The sequence below is a fragment of the Pteronotus mesoamericanus genome, unplaced genomic scaffold (assembly GCF_021234165.1).
Source record: "Pteronotus mesoamericanus isolate MK-2021 breed Mesoamerican mustached bat unplaced genomic scaffold, CSHL_Meso_final contig_169, whole genome shotgun sequence".
In the NCBI taxonomy this organism is placed as follows: domain Eukaryota; kingdom Metazoa; phylum Chordata; class Mammalia; order Chiroptera; family Mormoopidae; genus Pteronotus; species Pteronotus mesoamericanus.
Window position 1 is genome coordinate 20941727 of NW_026555068.1, and position 21682 is coordinate 20963408.

General features: G+C 43.8%; 1 protein-coding gene across 2 annotated transcripts in view; it reads right to left on the reverse strand.

Annotated features, from left to right (window-relative positions):
• SNX25 (sorting nexin 25) overlaps positions 1-21682 on the reverse strand; it is an 87586-nt gene that overhangs the window by 11615 nt on the left and 54289 nt on the right. Inside the window, exons 7-13 of one of the 2 annotated variants that reach the window (XM_054566162.1) lie at positions 18218-18399; positions 12792-12923; positions 11426-11698; positions 8188-8352; positions 6860-6991; positions 4213-4353; positions 1313-1426 (exon numbers count right to left, since the gene is read on the reverse strand). In XM_054566162.1, coding sequence (XP_054422137.1) covers positions 1313-1426; positions 4213-4353; positions 6860-6991; positions 8188-8352; positions 11426-11698; positions 12792-12923; positions 18218-18399 — 1139 coding nt within the window. The remainder of the gene's footprint in view (positions 1-1312; positions 1427-4212; positions 4354-6859; positions 6992-8187; positions 8353-11425; positions 11699-12791; positions 12924-18217; positions 18400-21682) is intronic. The other variant, XM_054566163.1, reaches the window with a different exon arrangement.

The following is a 21682-nucleotide window of genomic DNA, read 5'->3' on the forward strand; positions in this document are numbered from 1 at the left end:
ACTAAACACTTGGCGTCCTGCTCTTCCTGTTTGCAGTTGGTGGGACGCTGTTTTGAAGCACGACCTGCAGTTTTAAAGCGCGATCTGCCGTGGAGCCTACCTAAATATGGTGAAGAGCTGCTGGCCCTTTCCTATAGTCTTGAGGAAGTGAAAAACAACTTAAACCAGTTATTTCCTGACTTAAAATCCTCGTGATTAAAAAACACGAGGGGGGGGGAATATATATATATAATTTCCCTCAGGAAAGAAAAAAGGAAAAAAATTCTTTTTTTAGAAAGGAAGAGAAAAAGATGTTAATATGTGAGACCAAAATGATTAAGTGTGGGAGGGGCTGTGAGGCAGTCAGAGAGCCCTTGCACATGGCTGGGGAGAGCGAAAAAGCTGCTACAACCACTTTGAAAAACCGAAAAACCCAAATCCACAGGTAGTCATCAAAAGACAGGTCCTGGAAGCTTCGAGCGCACTCGTCCTATGGCGCCCACCGGAAACCACACACACGCCCATCAACGGCAGAAGGGACCGACTGTAGTGCCCTCGTACAATGAAAAGCCAATACACACAAGGGGAGAGCGGGGGGGGCGGGGGTGTTGAGGGCTGGGTGAAAAAGGTGAAGAGAATGAGCACAGATTGGCAGGTACAAACTAGTCGCAGGGATGTGAAGTACAGCAGAGGGGACAGAGTCAGTAATACTGGATGACGATGTATGGTGTCAGGTGGGTACTAGAAATGTATGGGGCGGGGCGGGGCGGTCGCTTTGCAATCGTAGAGCCTAACCACTATGCTGTATACCTGAAACTAATACAAAATTATATTGAATGTAAACTTAATTTATTTTTAAAATTTTAAATTAAAAAAGCAACCTGTGCAACCATGGAAACTAGACTAAAAGAATGTTATCAGTGAGTCTTATGAACATAATGTTGAAGGGAAACAGAAACAAAGGGATCCATACTGTACGGCCCATTTATATAAGACTCAAAAACAGCGTCGCTATCTGTGACGCCTGGGCCGTGGCCACCTCTGGTCCTGGAGCAGTAACGGGAAGGGACCAGGAGGGACTGGCTCTGCTTCTTGGACTGAGTGCTGGTTACAAGGGTGTGCTCAGTTTGTGAAAACGGAGAAAACTGTGCACACGGTACCTGTGTTTTCTGTATGGGTAGCATACTTTAATTACAGCAAAATGAGGAGCTAGTCTGAGGATCTGGCATGGCCTGCAGGAACAGGAAGCAAATGAACAAGTTCTTTGAGCAACAACAGTTTAACCCCAAATAGCTAGTTTCCCTCTTACAACCAAAAAGTGTCAGTGGCTTACCTGTAAAAACTTATTTAGCTGATTCTTTGACTTTTCCATAAACTTTTGATCTATAGATTTGAAAGGCAGTTTGCTGAGAGAAGGCAGCTGGACTTTTTTTAAAGAAGGGAAGCACTGCGGGGGAAAGGGACACGTTAGATTCTGGAAATCACACTTTCCTCCTAAAAAGAGACTCAGAATTACAGCCCGAACACACCAAGGCCCTTCCTCCTGTACTCGTTCTTTGACATTTAAGACCCTGAAAACCGACCTGTTCTAGTCAGGCTCAAGGAATTTGGAGAAATGGGATGTCTGATGAGAACACTAAAGCTCATGCCTCGACCCACCGCCCCTGAAGCCAGGCCAGGCAGGCGGGTTTGCACACCACGCACGGGCGCGCAGCACGCTAGGTGTGCGCCCCTGGCTCACAGGGCAAGGCGCTTTGTTCACAGCGTCGCTGTCGAAAGTTATCAAGCTGACAGAAGAACACACTGGAAAGAAAGAATAACTTGGGTTGAAGTGCTACTACTGCCTTTAAAGGCAAACTGCAGACTGCAAACCTATTGATAAGAATAATATGGGTCAACATATAACAACAACAGACCTCCTCTGTGGACTAAATCCTACTCTGTGCCAGACCTTGTGCTGGAAGCTCGGCGTGTGCAACAGCTCCCTGAGCTGGGAATTGGATCGTTTCTGTTTTCTGTATGAGAAAACTCGGGACCAGGATTAAAACCCAGACCCACCTGACTATGAAGTCTGTGCCCTTTAAGCCAGTTCCCACAGGAATCCGCCCATGTGCCTCGCAGAGAAGAGGGCAGCGGTGCCACAGGCCCCTGATGGCCCCATGCCAAACACTGGCCTTCATTCGGGCCACCTGCACACACTTCACGAGTTCAAGTGCTACTGAAAAGCAAGCGAGTACAGGGCTGGCGGCCACAGCCTTCAGGCCCGCTCCCATCAGGGTCCAGGGGCTGCCCCCCTCCCCCGACGGGCCTGGCCGCGGCAAGGAAGGGCACATAACAAATGACCTGTAACAAGTGCTTCCGGTGGCGGGAAAGGAAACACCGACCTTTCCCACACAGCCCACAGAAGCACCCCGAGCACGCACCCAGAAAGAAAAACCAACCAGAGCCCCAAAGTCGGGGCGACACGTGAAAGCGATGAAACAGGTAGTGAGAGTCGAAGGGAACAGTAAAGCCATCGGGGGCCTGAAAAGGGCGCGTCCTGTCACAGTTGTCCAGGGAGGGCACTTTCGACATGCAAACTCACACGGCAGAAAACGCCAAGGCTGAGAGAGAACCTGAAATCGGGCCACAGGAGAGGAAGGGGGCCAATGGGATACGAAAAATCGAGATGGGCTTTCACATTCTGTTTCCTCTAGCACTTCAGTATAATGGTTTTTGATTTCCAAAGAACACTTTCTTTTCCACACACCTTTTATTTCAGGTCTCCCCTAACTTCCTCTCTCTCCTTCCTTCTCTTTTTATCAGCAAATAGCCTGATACTAAACTTCAGCTTCACCATGGTTTGTCACAGGGCAAACGACACATTTTTCTGGAGTGTCAACTGTACTCAGCATTTTGGGGAAAACTTGTTCTTATACTAGGGTCAATATTTTGCTTTCCACCCCGCTAGAGTGGCCATAGTCCATTTGATAAACGCTCAAGTATGACATTCAGTTTTGGCCACCATCCCTTTAAAAGCAGTTGAAGAAGTAGTGGCATTCAGAAGTTAGTGATTCAAAGGATTTTAAAAAATCACCCTAGGAGAAAAGGTTAAAGGAACAGACATATTCCGTTGGCAAAAGAGGGTCTGAGAGGTGGCCCCAGGGTTTAACCAGCATGAGTTTACTCTGAGCAAGGGAACAGGTGGCCTGAGCGAGAGCGGAGTGAGTGAAGAAGAGCTTTTTAGTCCTGGGGGCAACTGCCTCCAGGAGGAGGAGAGTTAAAGAAGGTGACACTCCGGAGGCAAATGGAAGAGCGAGGAACTGCAAGTCAGAGGAACTGCAAGTCAGACTTCCTGGATGCTGGTCCTGGTTCGACCACTGTGTAAACATCCTGCAAGTCAGACCCTAGGGCCGGTTTGCCCCATCTACCCAAGAAAGAACTGACCTAGATTAGCGGCTTTCAAACATTTTTAGCCAAAACCCGCAGTAGGAAATACATGCCAAGGTGCGTCCCCCGACACAGAAGGGTCTGCACAAGTCTATGTAAATAATAGACACACGCAGAGAACTGAAACAGAAGTTCCCCGAGAGCGCGCGCACTGCTACCACTACAGCACAAACACAGCGGCGGCGACTATGTGCCATCCACTCTTCTAGGTGCTTCCTACTCATTTATTCCCTTAATTCTCCCAGCGACTCTGAGGCAGGGGAGGCAGGCGCTACCGATATCTGTTTGTCACTGACAAGGAAGAAGAGCCACAGAGGGGCAGAGTGGCAAGCCCCGGGTCACAGAGCGGTGGGCGTCCCGCTGGCGCCCCAGCAGGCGCAGCCCAGCTCCAGGCTGCGCTTTCAGTCATGACACTTAGCTGGCTGCACCGCGCTGTGGGATGACACCCAATACCGTCCCCCTGCGGCCACCCTTCGCTGATTTCACTGCGCACGGTGGGGTCACAGCTGGCAGCTCTGAGACCACTCCACGGTCCCTGGCCCCCTTCCAGCTCCGGGGTGCTCTGGGGCTCCATGGCTCCATTCACAATGGAAATCATGCAATTAGCTGTCCTGAAGGGTTTAGATGAGACCAGAATGTTTGATCTATGGGTCAATTTCTAAATGTCAGGCTGAAAATGCCACTTTGCCAGTATCAACAGCAAAGGAGAAAGATGAATCAGCGTCTCCATGGGGAAAAATGGAAATGCACTCTTACATCCTTTGTTGCTGAGAAGTAATTCTAATGTTCCATGAGTGTTCGTACCTCACTAAGTTTCCGGTGCAAATTCTGAAACTCACTGAGCCTTCTGGGCACTGTCCAGTTCTTAGTTTCAACTCCTTCAACATCCTGTAGGCTCACCATGACAAAGTAGCTGGGCATTTGTTCACCATTCTCTTCTGTAACCTTGAAAACAAAACAAACACAACGACAATAAAAGCATGGTGAGCCAATGGGGTAGCCAGAGGTTTACACGTCCGCCCACCTTCCCCTCCCCCGGTGTACACGCCCTGCATCTTCCCCGGGACTGTGAAGGTGACGGAAATCCAGCAAGGAGGATGTCCCAGGGCACAGCGGACTTCCAGCCGGGCGGGCCTAACCTAACCCCACGAGCCCTTTAAAAGCAGAAAGATCTCTCTGGCCAGCAGTGAAGAGGGAGTCACAGAGACTGGAGACACAAGGAGGACTCAGCGTGGCGTTGCTCGTTTCCAGATGGAAAGGGGTACAAGGAAGGGATCTGGGAGCACTTCCAGCGACTAAGAACGACCCCCATCTGACAGCAAGGAACCCCAGGGAACTGAATTCTGCCAAGAACCCAGTCACGTCGTGCCGGCCTAAGCACTGTAGAAATGTGAGCTAATAAATGGGTGCTGTTTGAAGGTACGAAATTTGTGGTAATTTGGCAGACTTAAAGAAAAGTAATACTGCAGACTTAGCGTCCTGTGTTTTTTTCTTGGAAAATCAAATGAACAGCAAGCCAACAACTCGTGGGAGATACACGAACACCTCTCTCAGAGAAGGGTGAAGGTTTCCCCAGTTTCGTTTCAGGGTTCGACAAACCATGATTTCTGCTTTCATGAAATTTCATATTCAGAGACACAGGTTCCTCTACCTCTCAACTTAGATAATTCATAACACAAACACACACGTACATACATACACACCCACGCACCTCATCATAGTTCAGAGCAGGCCACTATTATATTTAACACAGATAGATGAGAGAAGAAACAAAAGAAAATACATGAATTTAAGCTTGAATTAGTATGACAAATTGAATTAGAAAGCACCAATAAGAAAGGCAAAGGCAAAATGCAAGACTCACGGACCACGCACTGAGCATGCACTGAGCACGCACTGAGCACGCACTAAGCCCGTGAGGTGGGGTCCTTACCCCACTGTGAGGACAGGGAAGCAGGGGCCCAAACAGGGTCACCGGCTGTCCTCACATCGCACGCCTAGTAGGTGGGTGATCCAACGCCAAACTCAAGAGAATCTGGAGCGATGCAAACACATCTACACATTCTTAGCTGGGACTGCTTGGTGACCTTGGGCAGTGAGGTGACCCCTGTGTCCTTTGCATTATCTTCTCAGTGACGACGGGGCCACAGCAAGCTCCTCAGTAACAACCGGTTACCAGGGCAAATGGCCTTGTGAGAGTTCTTCTTCCTCTCTCCCTCCCTCAGCATCGGCCTTTGGAAGATGATTTTCATAGACTGTGACATGTCAGAGGTGGCAGAATTTGTGTTCTTTCCCTCCTGCAGGCCTCCTCTACTACTTTTGACACTACAGACCCCTGAGCCTACACTCTTCCTAGACGTCCATCCTCATGATAATACCACCTGCAATTATCAAGGGTTTCTATGTGGTACTTCAAGGTTGAGTGCAACCTCCCTGATCAGTGGCCCCTACCTCCCTTCAAAAAGTGTATCACCCTGCAGCTGACCTTACTAGGAGCGCCAATAAGCACCAAAGGCAGACTAAGGGTGCTCGGTTAAGCTCGCAGGTGAAGTGTGCACTTTCGGGGTGGCTCCTGGGGAACATGCTTTGTTTTGCTCTCTAATCTAAGAATAATTTAAGCTTGTATCCAGCCACTGGGTTAGGATGGGAAAGGCAGGGATGAACGCAGATAAACTGGGCAGATAAATTCTTGCAAATCTAAGAAGCTGAGTATTTAACAAGCCATCTGAAACAATGACGGGGCAGAACAATAACACCATCTCACTCAGGATCTTGCTATTTGCTGACTTCCTGGTGGACCCGATCTTCAGCACCAGGTGTCCACGTGACAGAGTAAGGCAGGCAGAAAGAAAGGACTATCGACACTAAGTGTATAAATGCCTAAGGGCATGCTTCCTTTAAATAATTTCCTTTAAATGAAATTATATTTCTACAGACATAAAAGGGATACAGTATATCCTAAAAAATATGATTCCATTTCATGGAGAATAGCAAAATATTTTCTATTTTGAAAGAAAAATATTTATTATTAAAGATCTTAAAGCTACTGACACTTGAGCAGTTGAAGCCAGCAGGACGGAACTATCAGAAACATCTAAATTTTACATTTTTATCTCCCAATTTCAAATAGTTCTTTCCATTTCATTTCAATCTTCAATGGAAAACTAAAACGATACTTTAAAGACATTAACTGTTCCTACCTGAAGTTCCTCACAATTCCAGGGAACAAGGACAGCTTTCTGTCTAGAGTGGAGCTCTCCACCAGGCATACTGGGATAGCTCCCATCACGGGAGAACCCAAGTGAACGTGCAGGGGAGGGAAGGTAGGGCAAGTGCAACCTAGAAGAGTGAATGTAAGTTTTCCATCTTCAACCTTAATTCTCCAGGATAAAATCTTGCTTTGCGAAGTCAAACTTTTACGGTAAACGGGGAGGAGGCGCAATACACCCACCTGCCCGCCGGTGATGGAGGCTCTCCACAGGCCCAGGTTCTCGCACCACCAGTCTGTTCTGGCCACGTGCAGCTTGAGGTCTGCGCACTCCTTCTCCGCCAGGAGGATCTCCTCCTTCAACTTGGAGACAATCTGCCATGGGGGAAACATCCTGGCCATTACAAAACCATTTAAAATGCTATGCAGTTCAGCAAAGTGGCAGGGTGCAAAATCAACACACAAAAATCAGTTGCATTTGTATACGCTCACAACAGACAATCCAAAAAGGAAATGAACAATTCAACTTACAATAGCATAAAAATAATAAAATACATAGGATGAAATTAAGCAAGAAGGTGAAAGACTTCTATAACAAAAACTATACAACGCTGATGAAAAAAAATAAAGAAAAATATAAATAAATGGAAAGATAGCCTATTTCATGGATTAGAAGGCTAAATATTGCTAATGTCAATACTACCCAAAGTAATCTAGGGATTCAATGCAATCCCTCTCTAAATCTCAAAAATACTTTTTTAAACAAACAGAAAAATCCATCCTATAATTCATATGGAATCTCAAGGGAGACTCTATAACCAAAATAACCTGGGGAAAGAACCAAGTTGGGAAGCTCACATCCTCATTTCAATACCTACCACAAAACGACATTAATCAAAGCAGAATGGCACTTAGCAGTGACCATCACAGCATCGTTCACTTAATCATCACTGATGTTTCCGAGCACATGTTCAGCAAGTGCCAGAGGAGGTCAGTTGAGCAGACCAACGGGTGTCAGCTGTACCTCGCTTACAAAAACCTCCTTATTGGACTCCAAAGAGGCATGAACACACAGCAAAAGGCCATACCACCTCTTGGGTTTGTGAAGTGCCAATCAGTGAGATGCTGTTTACGTTTTTCAACTTACAACTTCTTTTGGCTTTTAGCAAAATAATTTATTTCTTGCACAATTCTTTGAGGTTCTCTATATTTTACTTGCCGTATTTTTGAGAAAATAAAAAAAATTAAGATTGTCCTTGAGCAGTTAACTCACTTGCGGAAATGACCTTGGTACAAGGGAAAGCTTTGTCCCCTCCCCAAAGGTACTGCAGGCAAGCCAGAGAAGGGGACAGTTACTCAGAGTGGACGACTGGGAAAGAAACCCAAATCATGCAAGATTAAATACAAGGCATTTTCTAATTCTTATTAGAAGCAAAATAGTAACAATAGAACTTACAGTAAAACTCCTTTTAAAGAAACCGTGTCACTTCTCAACATAAACTGAAAACAGCTTTTTATCAAATTTTAAAAATGGAAACTTTCAACAACAACCTTGAAAGCAAAAGAGTTACCTTCTTGTCAGGTTTTGGTGCATTTTGAATAGAATTTAGAGCTTGCCTTTTGTATTCAAGTTTCTCATTTAGTTCTCGTAGTTTGTTTACAGCAAAACTGGCTTGTTCATTAATCTGACTGGTGCCTTCATCCACCGCTTCCTCACCAGCCTCACCTCCCAGGCCCTGGGGAAAGAAGACACATGACCACCGCATCTTATAAAGACAGACCGTTCAGTAATTACTATCTATTATATAGGCGCTACAATCAGTAGTGCACTCTCCAAAGTACTAGATTCCACTAAGGAAAGAATCTATAGTAAGATGTCTAGAAGGTGAGTGAAAAATTAAAGCGTCTGGAACCCAAGTAACAGGTGTTCAAAACTGCAGGGAAGGAAGGAAGGAAGGGAGGAAAGAGCGAGGGAGGGAGGGAGGGAGGGAGGGAGGAAGATTTAGTAACCTAGAGAAAGGACAAAAAGTCCATACCATTATTTCCCAAATGGTACACCCGAGGGAATCTGCATGGGACAAGGGAAGGCACCAGTTACCTTCCCAACTCAGCCCAAATGTCCCGTGCCTGACCTCTGCCACAGACGCCGAGGTTCAGCTCCCTTCTGGTGTCCTGAGAATATTGTGAAAACTCATGGAAGACTCTTTAAAATAAAATTTCCAAATTCCCTCTAATATAAGTACTTTCTGTGTACACTTTGGTCCTTCTCTTGAAGATGTATGTTGTAAATCATTAGATAGATTATTTTATTAATACAATGGTTAGCTTTTGAAAGTGACTTAAAGTTCATAAAGAATTATATAACTTGGAAAAATCTGGATTATCAAAGGGCGTATTAATTAGATTCATGAGTAGCAACAACAGCAGGACACTGAGAAGAACCGCTCAGAACGATCTTCTGGTTAGTTTTCTCCTTTCTCCCAGAGTTTTTCTTATAACTTTTATTAATTGTAATAAAGAGTAAATTAAATTTTTTCAAAGAAAAATAAGATATTCTAACCATAGAAAACCAAGCTGTCTTTATTATGGAGGAATGAGCGGCCAGAGGGGAAGTAAAGGGAGGGCCCCACTGCTGCAGCCGAACAAAGAACTGACCACGGGAGGCCCGCCTGTGACCCAGTCATCCTGAGTCTGGTCCGATAAGGCTGCCCCGCATCCCAGACAGCACGTGACACTCTGACAGCGTAAGAGGAGGAAGCCCTTGGAAGTCTATGTGTATCAGCTCCACCAGCCGGAAAAAGGAAAAGCTTGAGACTGTGTGTTCATCCCAAGGCCTGGAAGAGGGCAGGGGAGGAGACCAAAGTGCCCAAAGAAAAAGCCCATGAAACAACTCTGGTTAATTGTCTGCCCTCTGTCCTGTATGCAAAGTGAACAAATAGAGTCTGGAGCAAGATAAGGATTTGGGCTATCAGACCCCCCACACCGCTACATCCGGGTAGTCACGTCTCCCCCCAAAAGCTGGCACCACCTTTACTGCCACTCAAGATGTCATTCCTCACCCCCACCCTGCCAACTCTGTAAGTCCTCAGAACAAAGGACTTCTCTCTCTCGGCCTCTTCTCTTGGCCTTGCGGCTCTCTGGCCACACGGGGGCCCCTGGCCACCTCTGCCGGCCTCCTGGCTCCTAGCCACCTGGCCTCTGGCCACCCCTGCTTTGCTTTCCTATTAGAACCCAGCATTAATAAACTTCGCTTGCACACTAATGGGCTCACTGGCCTATAACTCTTTACTGCATCAATGAGAAGACCCGAGTTTCTGGAAGTTTCTCCCCTAACATTTCCATCTTTGTAGGTTCTTTCTAAATCTTGTCCGTAAGTATATCTAGCATGACATCATTCTACACCTGTGTACACTCAAGCAGGTAGCCTGCCTGTTTCACATAACATACAACGCGGCGTATCTTGAAGGTATTACAGCCTTCAAAATTAGAACTTGCTGTCTAGGTGGTACTTCATGAAGTGACCATTTAACCGAGGCAGGTGCCTGCTGCTGCTGCTGCCACTCAGGGCTGATTTTGCGCGTCTGCCATCCCAGATGTGCTGAATGAAACTCCACTGTGCACAAACCGTTTTCTACATCTTAGCTACCTTCAAGGATAAATTTCTAGAAGTGGGAGCTACTGGAACAAAGAGTAAGAACTATCAAAAAGTCAGCAATACATAATACCCTTCTCTGAATCCTGAGTGAAGTTGGACATTTTTTCATGTGCATTTACTATGACTTTTCTTATCAAGTGTCAGTTCAAGTCCTTATCCAACGTATCTGTTGGGATGTTTTTATTAATTTGAATAACATCTTCTACAGCACTGGCATATTAACCATTTTAACTTTTAGGTAGAAAGATGACAGCTTAAAAACAAACTGGCCTTTCTTAAAAGGAAAATGCACTGAGTCATGAGGTTTGAACCAATCAGTTTAGCGGTTTTTGTACTCTGAAAACATTAAAGAATCAAGTAACAAAACTTTTCTTTAAAAAAAAAAACAACAACAAAAACCCTGAATGAATGAATTTAACAACAGTCCAGAGACACCAGATTCTAATACCATTAAGAGCAAGCGCTTGATCCTCCGGGCTTAAAATACAGTGAACTGGGCAGAAAGAATCCAAGATAAATTATACTCTTTCCATGTAAGATGACTCTAAAACACTTTGTTTTTCTTTGCACCTTCACAAATTCTAAAACTCATATGTCATTAAGAGTAAATGAGAGACAGTAACTGGGGTTATCCAAAACGATCTAGTACACTAGACGAAAATTGCACTTAAGGTATGGCTGAGCAAGGTTCCTTTCAGAACATCTTAAATTCGTCTCATTTTTTAAACTCCAAAATACTTCCCATGACTCCTGCCACATTCTCTTGCCCTCCTCATTTTCTCTCCATCCTTTGTCTGTCCTCAGGCTGGACGATATAGTTCCACCAATTCTCTAACCTGGCCTAAGCCACAAACGGCTCACCTCACAGACCTTCTGCCCTTGCTTTTCAGGAGCTGAACTCAGCACGCGTCTCAGGTGGACAGAGGCAGGAGGCCTCTGACTCAGGGCTGCGAAAAGGGGGCCAGCGGTCAGAGGACAGAGAGAAGTGTGTGAGGCCAGAAGCAATGAGGTAGTGCAACGTCAAGTCCCACTGAAAGTCCCGTAAGCTAGAAGATGAAGTTACACTCCCATTTTGGCTTATACAATGCGTGCTCGCCGAATGATATTCAAAGCTTTTGCACGGAAAAGGAAGCAGAAAGGTGAACGGGACTCACCACGTCATCCTTGTTAGAAATCAACTGTGAGGCATGTTTTTCTTCCTCTGTTATCATCAACTTCTCATACAGGTCACTGACAATAAATGAAGGGTAATACCTGTCCTTTAGGATCTCATAAACATCTCCCTGGATTTTGCAGAACACTTCAATACCTTTATTTCCTACAAGACACTGCTGGATCTCTTTGTACAGTGATTTTTCCACAGATATTTCTTTGCTCTCCACAAAGAAATTCTGATAAATTTCACCAACTAATTGTGGGATTTCATTCTGAAAAGACAGGAAAATAATGAGAAAAGTAAGAAATACCATCTCTGAGAATTACTTTCTCCTGCACTCTCTGCTTCTCAGAGCTGGAAGGAAGACACTAAGAATGCATGTTGAAAAGGACCTATGGACAAAGCCAAAGTGGGGAAGGGTTGAGGGTGGGAGGTGGGGGTGGGTGGGGAAGGGGAAAGTGGTGTCAGGAAAATGGAGACAAACGTATTTGAACAATAAAAGAAAAAGAAGCCGGTAAGCCAGGGTCAGGCTCTGGCTTCTGCGTGCGCATTCGGGGCCAAGGGGTGATATCAGACGCTGAGAAAACAACTGGTTCCTTACAGTGAACACTACGCTGAACAGTTAACAACAGTTGGAGTTCAGTTCTAGCAGCACTCATGGAAAGTGCAAATGAGCAATTTCATATCCACAGTGTTCTTTGTGCTTATTTTAATAAGCCTCACAAAATATATGTATTATACATATTACACATATTGTTAAGTATATTTATAGACATATACACACATATAGAGTTCACATTCTTTAATTTGATTCTTAAATATATATTGAGAAACTGCCAAGTATTATACAAAACACAATGCTTATTGCTGGGCTTTTCATTGTATGAGGCATCTGTAATCAAACTTTTTTTGTGTTCCTTAATGCAATCATATTTTAAAGAAAACAAAAGAAGAACAAACAGCAGTGGAAAATAGGCACATTATGATATTAAAAATAACAAGGTTATAAAACTGAGTTGTAGTTGACAAGCCCAAGTTTATTATAATAACAATGTGGGTATGCATATGCCTTTTTATAATGTGTTAAAAAGCAACTACCTGAAACTAAATTTACTATTTTGGCACATTTATATATTTTTTCCCCTTTGAATACACATTTGAAATAATCTTTTGTAAAAAAAAAAAAAAAAAAAATCTAATTTCATTTACCATTATAGGCTAGAACATAATGCCAGGATTATATTTGGTTTAAAATACTCTTTTAATGTATTATCTGGCAGGCCCACTGAGAGACTCAGACACAGTGCATAACATGCAGGTTTTTCTCGGCTGGCGATTAATATCCCTTAGTCTAAATACGGTACCTTGTTAGCATTCTTTAAATATTCCACAGACTCCCAGAAGCTAATCAGCGCTTTCTTGTCCGTCCTCTCCATGTATGTCCCAAAGTGCTCTCGGTAGAAGGGACTGGCCAAGATATCTTCAAATTGAAGAATCTATGAAGAGAATTTAACAAAAAGTTCTTAAAAATCAAATTTTAAATATCAGTTTGTTTTAACTTTAAGTGGACTAATGTCCACATTAATTAAGTTCTCCATTTATTAATAAATTAAGTAATGCTTCATTTTTTAAGGTCATAGTCAATGTAATACAGCACCCCCCCACCCTCCTAAATTTTAAATGGTAAAAGTTTACTGAATATTCAAAATGCACATAGTCAATAAATACCAATTTTCTATAAAACATTCACTCCTTCAGTAAAAGACCTATTTGGCATTAATTCTTTAACAGACACACTTCTAGGAAATGAAACAGACAAAAATCCCTGCCCTATGGGATGTACTGCTAAAAGCAATAGATGCCAATAATAGAGAACCTGAAGAGAAATATATTAAAGACCAGGAAGCTTGCCCTGGCTGGTGTGGCTCAGTGGATTAAGTGCCGGCCTGCAAACCAAAGTGTCGCTAGTTTGATTCCCAGTCAGGATACATGCCTGGGTTTTGGGCTAGATCCCCAGTAGGGGGCGTATGAGAGGCAACCACACATTAATGTTTCTCTCCCTCCCTCCCTTCCCCTCTGGCTAAAAATAAATAAATAAAATCTTTAAGGAAAAAAAAAAAGACTAGGAAGCTGAAAGGTAATAATTTGGCATTTTTGCTTTCTGCCCTTTTTATATGGCTGAGGGAATCTACAAATGATTTTATATCTTGCCGTTTTGTTTACAGTATCAGATTCATTAAAAAAATGTTTTGTGGGCACCATTTAATTGAACCATAATATTCCACTGTGTGGATATACCAAAATTACTCCTTTATTATTCTGCATACTTACTGAAGAACAAAACTCACTATCTGAAGACATAGAACAATCGTGAACACAGAATGCCATAGTAGGAGAAAGCACATGACCTTCATTATAATTCATAACTCAATGAACTAGGAGAAATGCTTCTAATTAATTTAGAAGAAATTTAAGCCTCTCATCCTCAGTTCTCAATGAGATTTAAAAATGGCACCTAAGTATAACTCAAATGCAATGAAAACATTTTAAGATTATTTTTAAAAAAGATTCTTAATATTATAACAGAAAATTTTCAGAAATGTTACCTGTAACATCTTTCTAAAACCACGTACACACATCAATGCCAATTCAACTCCTCGGCCACCGACAGTAAACCCTAAACGGTTCTCTGGGCTGGAAGGGATAGGCAGTGTTTCTAATAACTTCTGGTAACTAATGAAAGGAGGTGGCCACCCCTTGCTACAGGCCACTAATAATTAGTTTCCCTAAATATTTCAGACCAATGGTATTGAGCTAGTTTACTAACTTTGGGAGATTGTAGCATGTATCGTGACTTCCTGTAAACTGTACAGTGAAGCATTCTGAAGTCCAAATCCTAACTGTCCATGCTCCTGAGAGGTCTGAAGGAACTCATCCCAACTCTGGCTAGGGATGACAGATCACTCAGAAAGCTACTCATTTTTAATATAGGGAGGAGCTGAGTGGGAAGAACATCCAACAAATTTTAAGGAAGTCTTCCCAGGATAATTTCACTGAAGTCAAATGAATTCCAAGTTGCAATTCTTTTCATGTATTTGCAAAATGAAGTTCAAAACATCTTCTAATTCTTTTATTCTTTCCATGTTCAGTCCCAAAAGTTATAACTACATTCAAATAAAATGAGAATAAATATATCTCAAGGATAATTAAACATGTGATGGATCTTGTATCTTGGCTGGCGGACAAACCAAGCTCTCTACTGCACTTGCTTTTTCTCCCCTTGAAGCCTGCATGAGCATTTCACTGTGTAACACCTACACTGCTTGCAAATAGACATTTGTGGGTTTGAATCCTGGCTCTGTTACCCTCTAGGTCCACGAGCTCTAGTTGCTCCGTCACTCCAAGCCTCGGTTTCTTCATCTGTAGAATGGGGATAGTACTACCTACTTTACAGGTTGCTGTGAGACTTACAGGAGCTGTTTTGACTCAAAACAAACAGAACAGAAACTAATCAGGAAAAGCCTGAACTAGGATTTTGGCTAAGAAAGACAGTGATGGATGCCAAAAATGAGGGTAGTTAAGAGGTAACTTTCTAGTTGAGTAAACATGGGTGAAGGATTAGATCAGTGGGTCTCACGTGGGTTTAAGAGATTACAAAGGGCACGAGGAAGTATCTGGGGTGATGAATATGTTCATTATCTCAATCGCAATGAGGATTTCATGAGTATATACACTTGTCAAAATGTATTTGTATACACTTTAAATATATGCAGCGTACTGTATGTCATAATATCTTAATAAAGCTGTTTAATAAAATAAGTATTCCATCACACCTTGACAATAGAATTGAAGATAAATGATGCACGCAATGTTTGTCATTAAGGACCCACAGCCAGGAGAACATATATTGGAGTACTTTCCCTACTTACAGATTGCTGGATTTGATTTGCTAAGACTTTGTTATGGAATTTTCTGTTTAGGGTCATGATAGATATTGGTCAGCAGTGTTTTGTTTTGTTTTTTTTCTTGTAATGTTTTTCTCTGGATTGGTACCAGAGTTACCCTGGTATCCTATGGAGAGTTGAAGAGTCCCTTTCTCCTTCATTTATTGGAAGGGTGCAGTTAAGATTGATATTCTCTCTGCCTTAAAATGTTTAATAGAATTCACTAATGAAATGATATGAGCCTGAAGTTTTCTTTGTGGGAAGGTTTTAAATTATGAATTCATTTTCTTTAATACATCAAGGGCTAATCAGATATTCTATTTCTTTTTGAGTCAGTTTTGGTAATTTGTGTTTTCAAAGGGATTGTCTATTTCATTTTAATTGTAAAAATTAGTGGCTTAAAGCTGTTCATGACATTCCTTTCATAACCTTTTAATGTATGTAGAATCTATAGTGATGCCCTCTCTCATTCCTAATATTAGTAATTTGTGTCTTCTCTTTTTTTTTCTTAATCAGTCTAACTAGTGGGTATAAATATTATTGATCTTTTCAAAGAAATACCTTTTGGTTTCATTGATTTTTCTATTTGTTCTCTATTTCACTGGTTTCCATTGTTATATTATTTCCTTTCTTTTCATTATTTTAGTTTTAATTTGTAGGATTCAAGATGAAAATCACTGATTTTTGACCTTTTTTTTCCTTCTGGTTAAATTCCTTGTTCTAAAGTCTACTTTGTCTGATGTTAACATGAACTACTTTAGAACGTTAAGCTTATGTTTACATGGCATGCTTGTTCCCCTCCTTTTACCCTCAACCTATCTGTACCTTTACAATTTCTTGTGGACAACATGTAATTAAGCCTTGCCTTTTATTTATCCCTCAGGCAATCTCTTTTGATTGAAGGATTCCTCTAACTTTGACGGCTGTGCTCTCAAATAGAATTAGTGGTGACCCCTCCAGATCAGATACGATGAGTAGGTCAGAGCAAAGCTGCTCTATCTATTTATGAAGATGTCAGAATGGCTCCAAACTAACCAAAGGTTTACCTTTCAAATAGCAAACCACCATGAATATTGGAATTCTATAATATTATCTGAGCCTCCCAGCCTGAAGACTCGAGGAAATGGTTTCACTCTGAGGCAAAACTGTTGCAACAAAAATGGGTTTCCTCCTTTCCTAAGTATCTGGGGGAATGAGTCAAAATGGAGCTAGAATGAGATTTAACTCTGTTTCTAGCAGGAACTTCCAGATAATCTGCATGGAGGTCACACTGAGTTCTCTTAAAACGAGCTTCCCTTCCCTTTCTCAGGGTTTTTCTCTATCACTGCATCTAAAACCACATCATCCTCTGAGTAAGTAGCAAGTCATCAGGTGCCTCTCTTAGGTGACATATCCCATCTCTAATGTACCACTTAACCTATAAGTACATGGGACTCTTTGAGAGCAGGGACTCTCTTATTCATTTTGTATTCTAGTACTTTGCACTGTAAATGAGAAATTAAAAAGCTTCAATAAATGTCCATTGGATGGATGGATGGATGGGCAGAACACAAGATGACCTCATCTATGATAAATGCGGCTAGAAATTTATTTGAGCCCAGAAGTTGAGGAGGAGGAGGAGGAAAAGGGATAACATTCGACCTGTCAAATCTACTCTTCCTCCAATGTTTACCAAAACATGAAGTTTACACTTTGGACCACAAAGCCAAACTCACAGAAAGGTGCATTTGCTAAGAGCAAAATAAATACCCCCAGTGGTTAGTGGACCCTTCTATAAAACAAGAGCTCTTCAGGGCTGCACAGCGCCCCTGGTGCCAGATGCTGCAGAACAGCTGGTCCAACATGCAACACGAACTTTCCTGAACAGGCTCTAATGGAGACTGAGCCAGGAACAAGGTAAGCTTTCATCACTGGGATAGAGAGGAAGGGGTAAGGCACAGATAAGCAAGAGCTGTATAGGAAAAGATCAAGAGACTAAAAATCAGAATAAGCGAGGTTAGAGGCTGCAGCCAGAGTTAAGCTACACAGATGTTGCTTCCTTGGGGCTAAATGCCCCTTACTGAAGAGGGTGGCGTTTGCCTTGAAGTCTGTTACCAAGTGATACAGCCAAGCTCCTCAAAGGTACTGTGGCCTCCTCAATCCTAGCCTGCTCTTGGCCTCGGAAGACAGGCTTGGTCCTTGAAAATAAGGACAGGTATGAGGTAGGGCCAGAACACTTCCCTATTCTCCATGATTTAAGGACTTGGTATCAGACGGTCCAAAGCTTTTTTATAAAAAAAAAATCATTGATATATTATGGTTTAGTGAGAAAGCACTTAGATGTGTGAATCAACTAGACTTGGATTTTTTATCTAGTTCTTCCTCTTCTTATCTACATGGCCTTGGGTAATTGACTTAGAATGAAACCAACTCTGTTTCTTCACCTGTAAAATGGGAACATCGAGTACATGTTTCACAGCAACGTGGTGAGAGCTAAGTAAAATAACTTACAAGGCACCTTCTACTTCATAGGTGGTTATTTCTATCCAACTGGTAACATGATTGGGACCTTGCGAATATAAATGTGCTCCTCTACGATTGTCGGAGGGCAAAGGGGGGATGGGAACATACACGCAGGCCTGTGTGCACACACGCACCCCCATGCCTGTCTATCTCGCCTACTACCATTCCCAGAAGGCAAGGACACCAAGTAATACAGCTCTTCACTCATAAAAGCGAACACCTGGGTCTATATTCTGGAACATATGCCTCAAGTTACACATGAAAAAGTCAAAAGACTGTCTGTCTGATTCCATCAGTGTTCATAACAAACATGAAATGGTCAAAACGAGAACTAAAAAGTCTACCTTCTGGCTTTGAGGCCCTTCCCCCTCCTCCAAGGCCCCGTCCTCTTGCTGGTCATAGGCAGGGCCTCCCAGGGTTCTGATTCTCTTCTCGCACTGCTTCTTTGCCACAGTCAGTTGGTTAATGTACCTTTTCATATTCCTGGCCCTCAGGAGGTCAGCTTTCATTGCAGCAGTTTCTTTACCTTGAATGGGATGGATGGACAGTACCCGGTCAGAGGACAAGGTACAAACGAGGGAGCACAACAACCCTGAACCAGAATAATGCCTGGCGTGGCACACTCTGAACAACAGTGGGCACTAAAGAATAGAAGAGGATAGGATAGGACAGAATAGAATAGAATAGAGTAGAATAGAATAGAATAGAATTTATGCTAAACATACACATACCCTCAAATAGAAACACCAGGATTTCTAAACATACCACTGACAAATCTTGGTCAAATGTAAAACATTTTTAAAAACCTCCCCTGTACACATAAACTCACAAATTGATATGCATGTTTGCATGTATATATACAGTTGACCCTTGAACAACACGGGTTTGAACTGCATGGGTCCACTCATATGCAGAGATGGCACAGCCAATGACTGAATCAGAGAACATTTTTTAAAAAAGCAGTTTATGAAAGAGGTAAGTTCAATTTTGAACAATGTGGCAGATGATATTTGGCAACGACGGCCATAATAATACCTCCCCTCTCACATGTTCTTCTTACAATGTTGCTTTTGACAATGTCCCCCTGAAAACCAGGGAATGTGTTCCCTTTCCTTGAACCCGGGTGGGTCTGTGAGTATGCAGGAAGTGACGCGATGACTTAACAACACCATGTGGTAAAACGCCATTGACTTGGAGCCCTGGGCTGCCATGTAAGTCATCCGCCAGCTGTGAGGCCTCCATGCTTGGAGGGAGCCTAGGCAATCGGTCAGTGGAGAGCCGTGCGTGGAGAGTCCCCCGCCCCACAACCCTGGCTGAGATCTCAGCCCATACGCAGCACTGACTTGGCACCATGTGCTTGCGCCATCTTGAAAAATGACCTGCCCGGCCCCAGAGAAGCAGAGAAGAGTCGTCCCTGCCAAACCCTGCCTGAACTGCAGATTCATGAGCTAAAGAAATGACTGTTGTTCAAGACTCTACATTTCAGGGGGGTGCGGTATGCCGCAAAAGATATCCAGGACCGGTAAACCGAGTTTGAGGGAACCCGAGCCATCTCAGCAGGGACATAAGGTGAGGAATTAAAAAGCGTCTGGCTCTTAGATGGTAACTTAAGTCATGGGAGTGAGCCAACCCAGGAAGAAAACAACGATCCCAGGATGTAATCCAAATAAACCCTACATTTGATGTGAAAGAGAAGAAAAAGCTGGCGAGGGAGACTGTGAGGGAGAAACAGAAAAGCGGGTTAGAGAGAGTGGTTTGCTGAGAAACCAAAGAGAGAATTCCAGCCAAGAGGGAGAGAGAGTCTCTTGCCTGTTTCATCGCACGGGCCTCCTAACTGGTCGCCGCGCTTTCCTCAGCCTCCCCTGCAGGCCCCGCGTCAGTACCGCCAGGGCAGGAATGAGCATCCCTCTGTTCCCAGCCTCCCGCAGGCCCTTCACCCCCAGCAAAGCCTGAGGCTCCTCCAGGGACCGGAAGCCTCACCTCTCCGACCTCATCCCGCCCACCCCGCCATCCACACCAGCCACACTGGCCTTCTCACTGTTTCTTTTTCTTTTTACAATTACAACTCTATTGAGATATAATTCACAGACCATCCAATTCACTTATTTAAAGCACACAATTTAACTGCTTTTAGTGTATTTACAGAATTGTGTTACCATCACCACAATCACTTTTAGGACATTTTCATCAGCCCCAAAAGAAACCGTGGCCCGTTCGCAGTCAGCCCCAGCCCCCTCAGCCCTAGGTGCTGCCGCTACGGATTTGCCTGTTTTGGACATTTCGTGTAAGTGGAAGCCACATGACGTGCTGCTTGGTGACTAGCTTCCTGAACACAAAGCCCAATGCACTCACTCAGAGCTCGGTGAGAATTCTGGCCATGCGGTCTTAGCAAGAACTCTTAAAAACTTAACTGGAAAACCACTTACAATGGGTTACTTCCTTAAGTTGACACTATAAAATTTAGAGCAAAAGTAAAAAGATCATACAAAATTAATTTTTAAAAATGACTAAGCATTGAGCATTACCTCGTGGAGAAGGGGCTGCTTTGCATACACAGTCTGAAGCAGCGGTTGGGGTTGGGGGAAGGCTCCCCCCGACTCCCGCCATGGGACAGAAATGAGCTGGTTTTAATGCTGGACCAGTTAAGAGAGAAGGAGAGGTGACAGATGGGGAGTGGAATCTGGAGACGGGCCTGAGACTGGCTTTGGGAAACGCCGCTTCCTGCACTGCAGTCACCGGAATGGACGAGGCTCCAGCAAGTCTGGCCCCTGGCCCCTGGCCCCTGGCTGCAAGCTGAAGCCGCTCCCCTCGCGTGGAGTCTGTTTTCTTGACGTAGTGAGTGAGGCTCTCTCTGCAGAGTGAGGGGGGTGAAAAGTGCAGGTCCAAGGGCTGCGGAAGTGGGGAAAGCGTGACATTCACCGCGCAAAGCAGCTCCCCTCAGACACACGGTGAGGCTGTCAGGCACTGATCAGGGCCGAGGTGGCCACCAACAAAGGGAGATGTCCCCAGGCAGGTCGGAGCGCACCCGGAGGTGAGTCCTCGCAGACCTGGCTTTGATGGGCACACACCAGTGAAAGAAGAGGTCTGGGCTTTGTTCTGGGTCCCCTCGGAGCGGAGCGTGAGTCACGGTTCACACCCCCAGCCGCAGACCCACTCCCCAGGACCATCAGTTCCTCTCCGGGGCCCCACTTAGTCAACTTGCACAAGCGCTGAAAATAGCACCTCGGCGGGCGGAACACACTAACTGAAAAAGCTTAGACCACACCACAAAACCTTTTATCTTTCAGAAGCAGCTTTTTCCAGTATTCACCACAGGGTCACAGGCAGACTTCAGGTCAATAGGTGGCCTGGTTCAAGAGGGTATGCCAGATACTATGTTTTCCCCCACACGTGCCCAGGAGATACTTTGGTCTGACTTCCACAGTGGCGTCTCAACTGGTCCAGTGCTTGGCTGACGGCACGGCCCTAACCGAAGGACTCAGTCGCTCAGCATTCATCTCAGGAGGAACAAACAGTGTCTCAGAGCCTCCAAAAAGTGAAGGCAGCCTGCCCCGAAATTAGACTATGCACACTAAGGTGCTGTGTTGTGTGCGCGCTTAAAGGCACAGAGGCTTGGAACGGCTCATTTTTCAGGAAAAAAAAAATCATTTTTAAACATATATACTTAAAAATCTAAACTTTGTACATAGCATTTTTTTCTACCCTAAAATTGGAGACCAAAAAGAAAAGCTTTTTACAAAGTAAACCTAGACCACAATTTGAATGCTGGGTGAAAACAGGCTAATAAAGAGATATAGAGAGAAAAAATT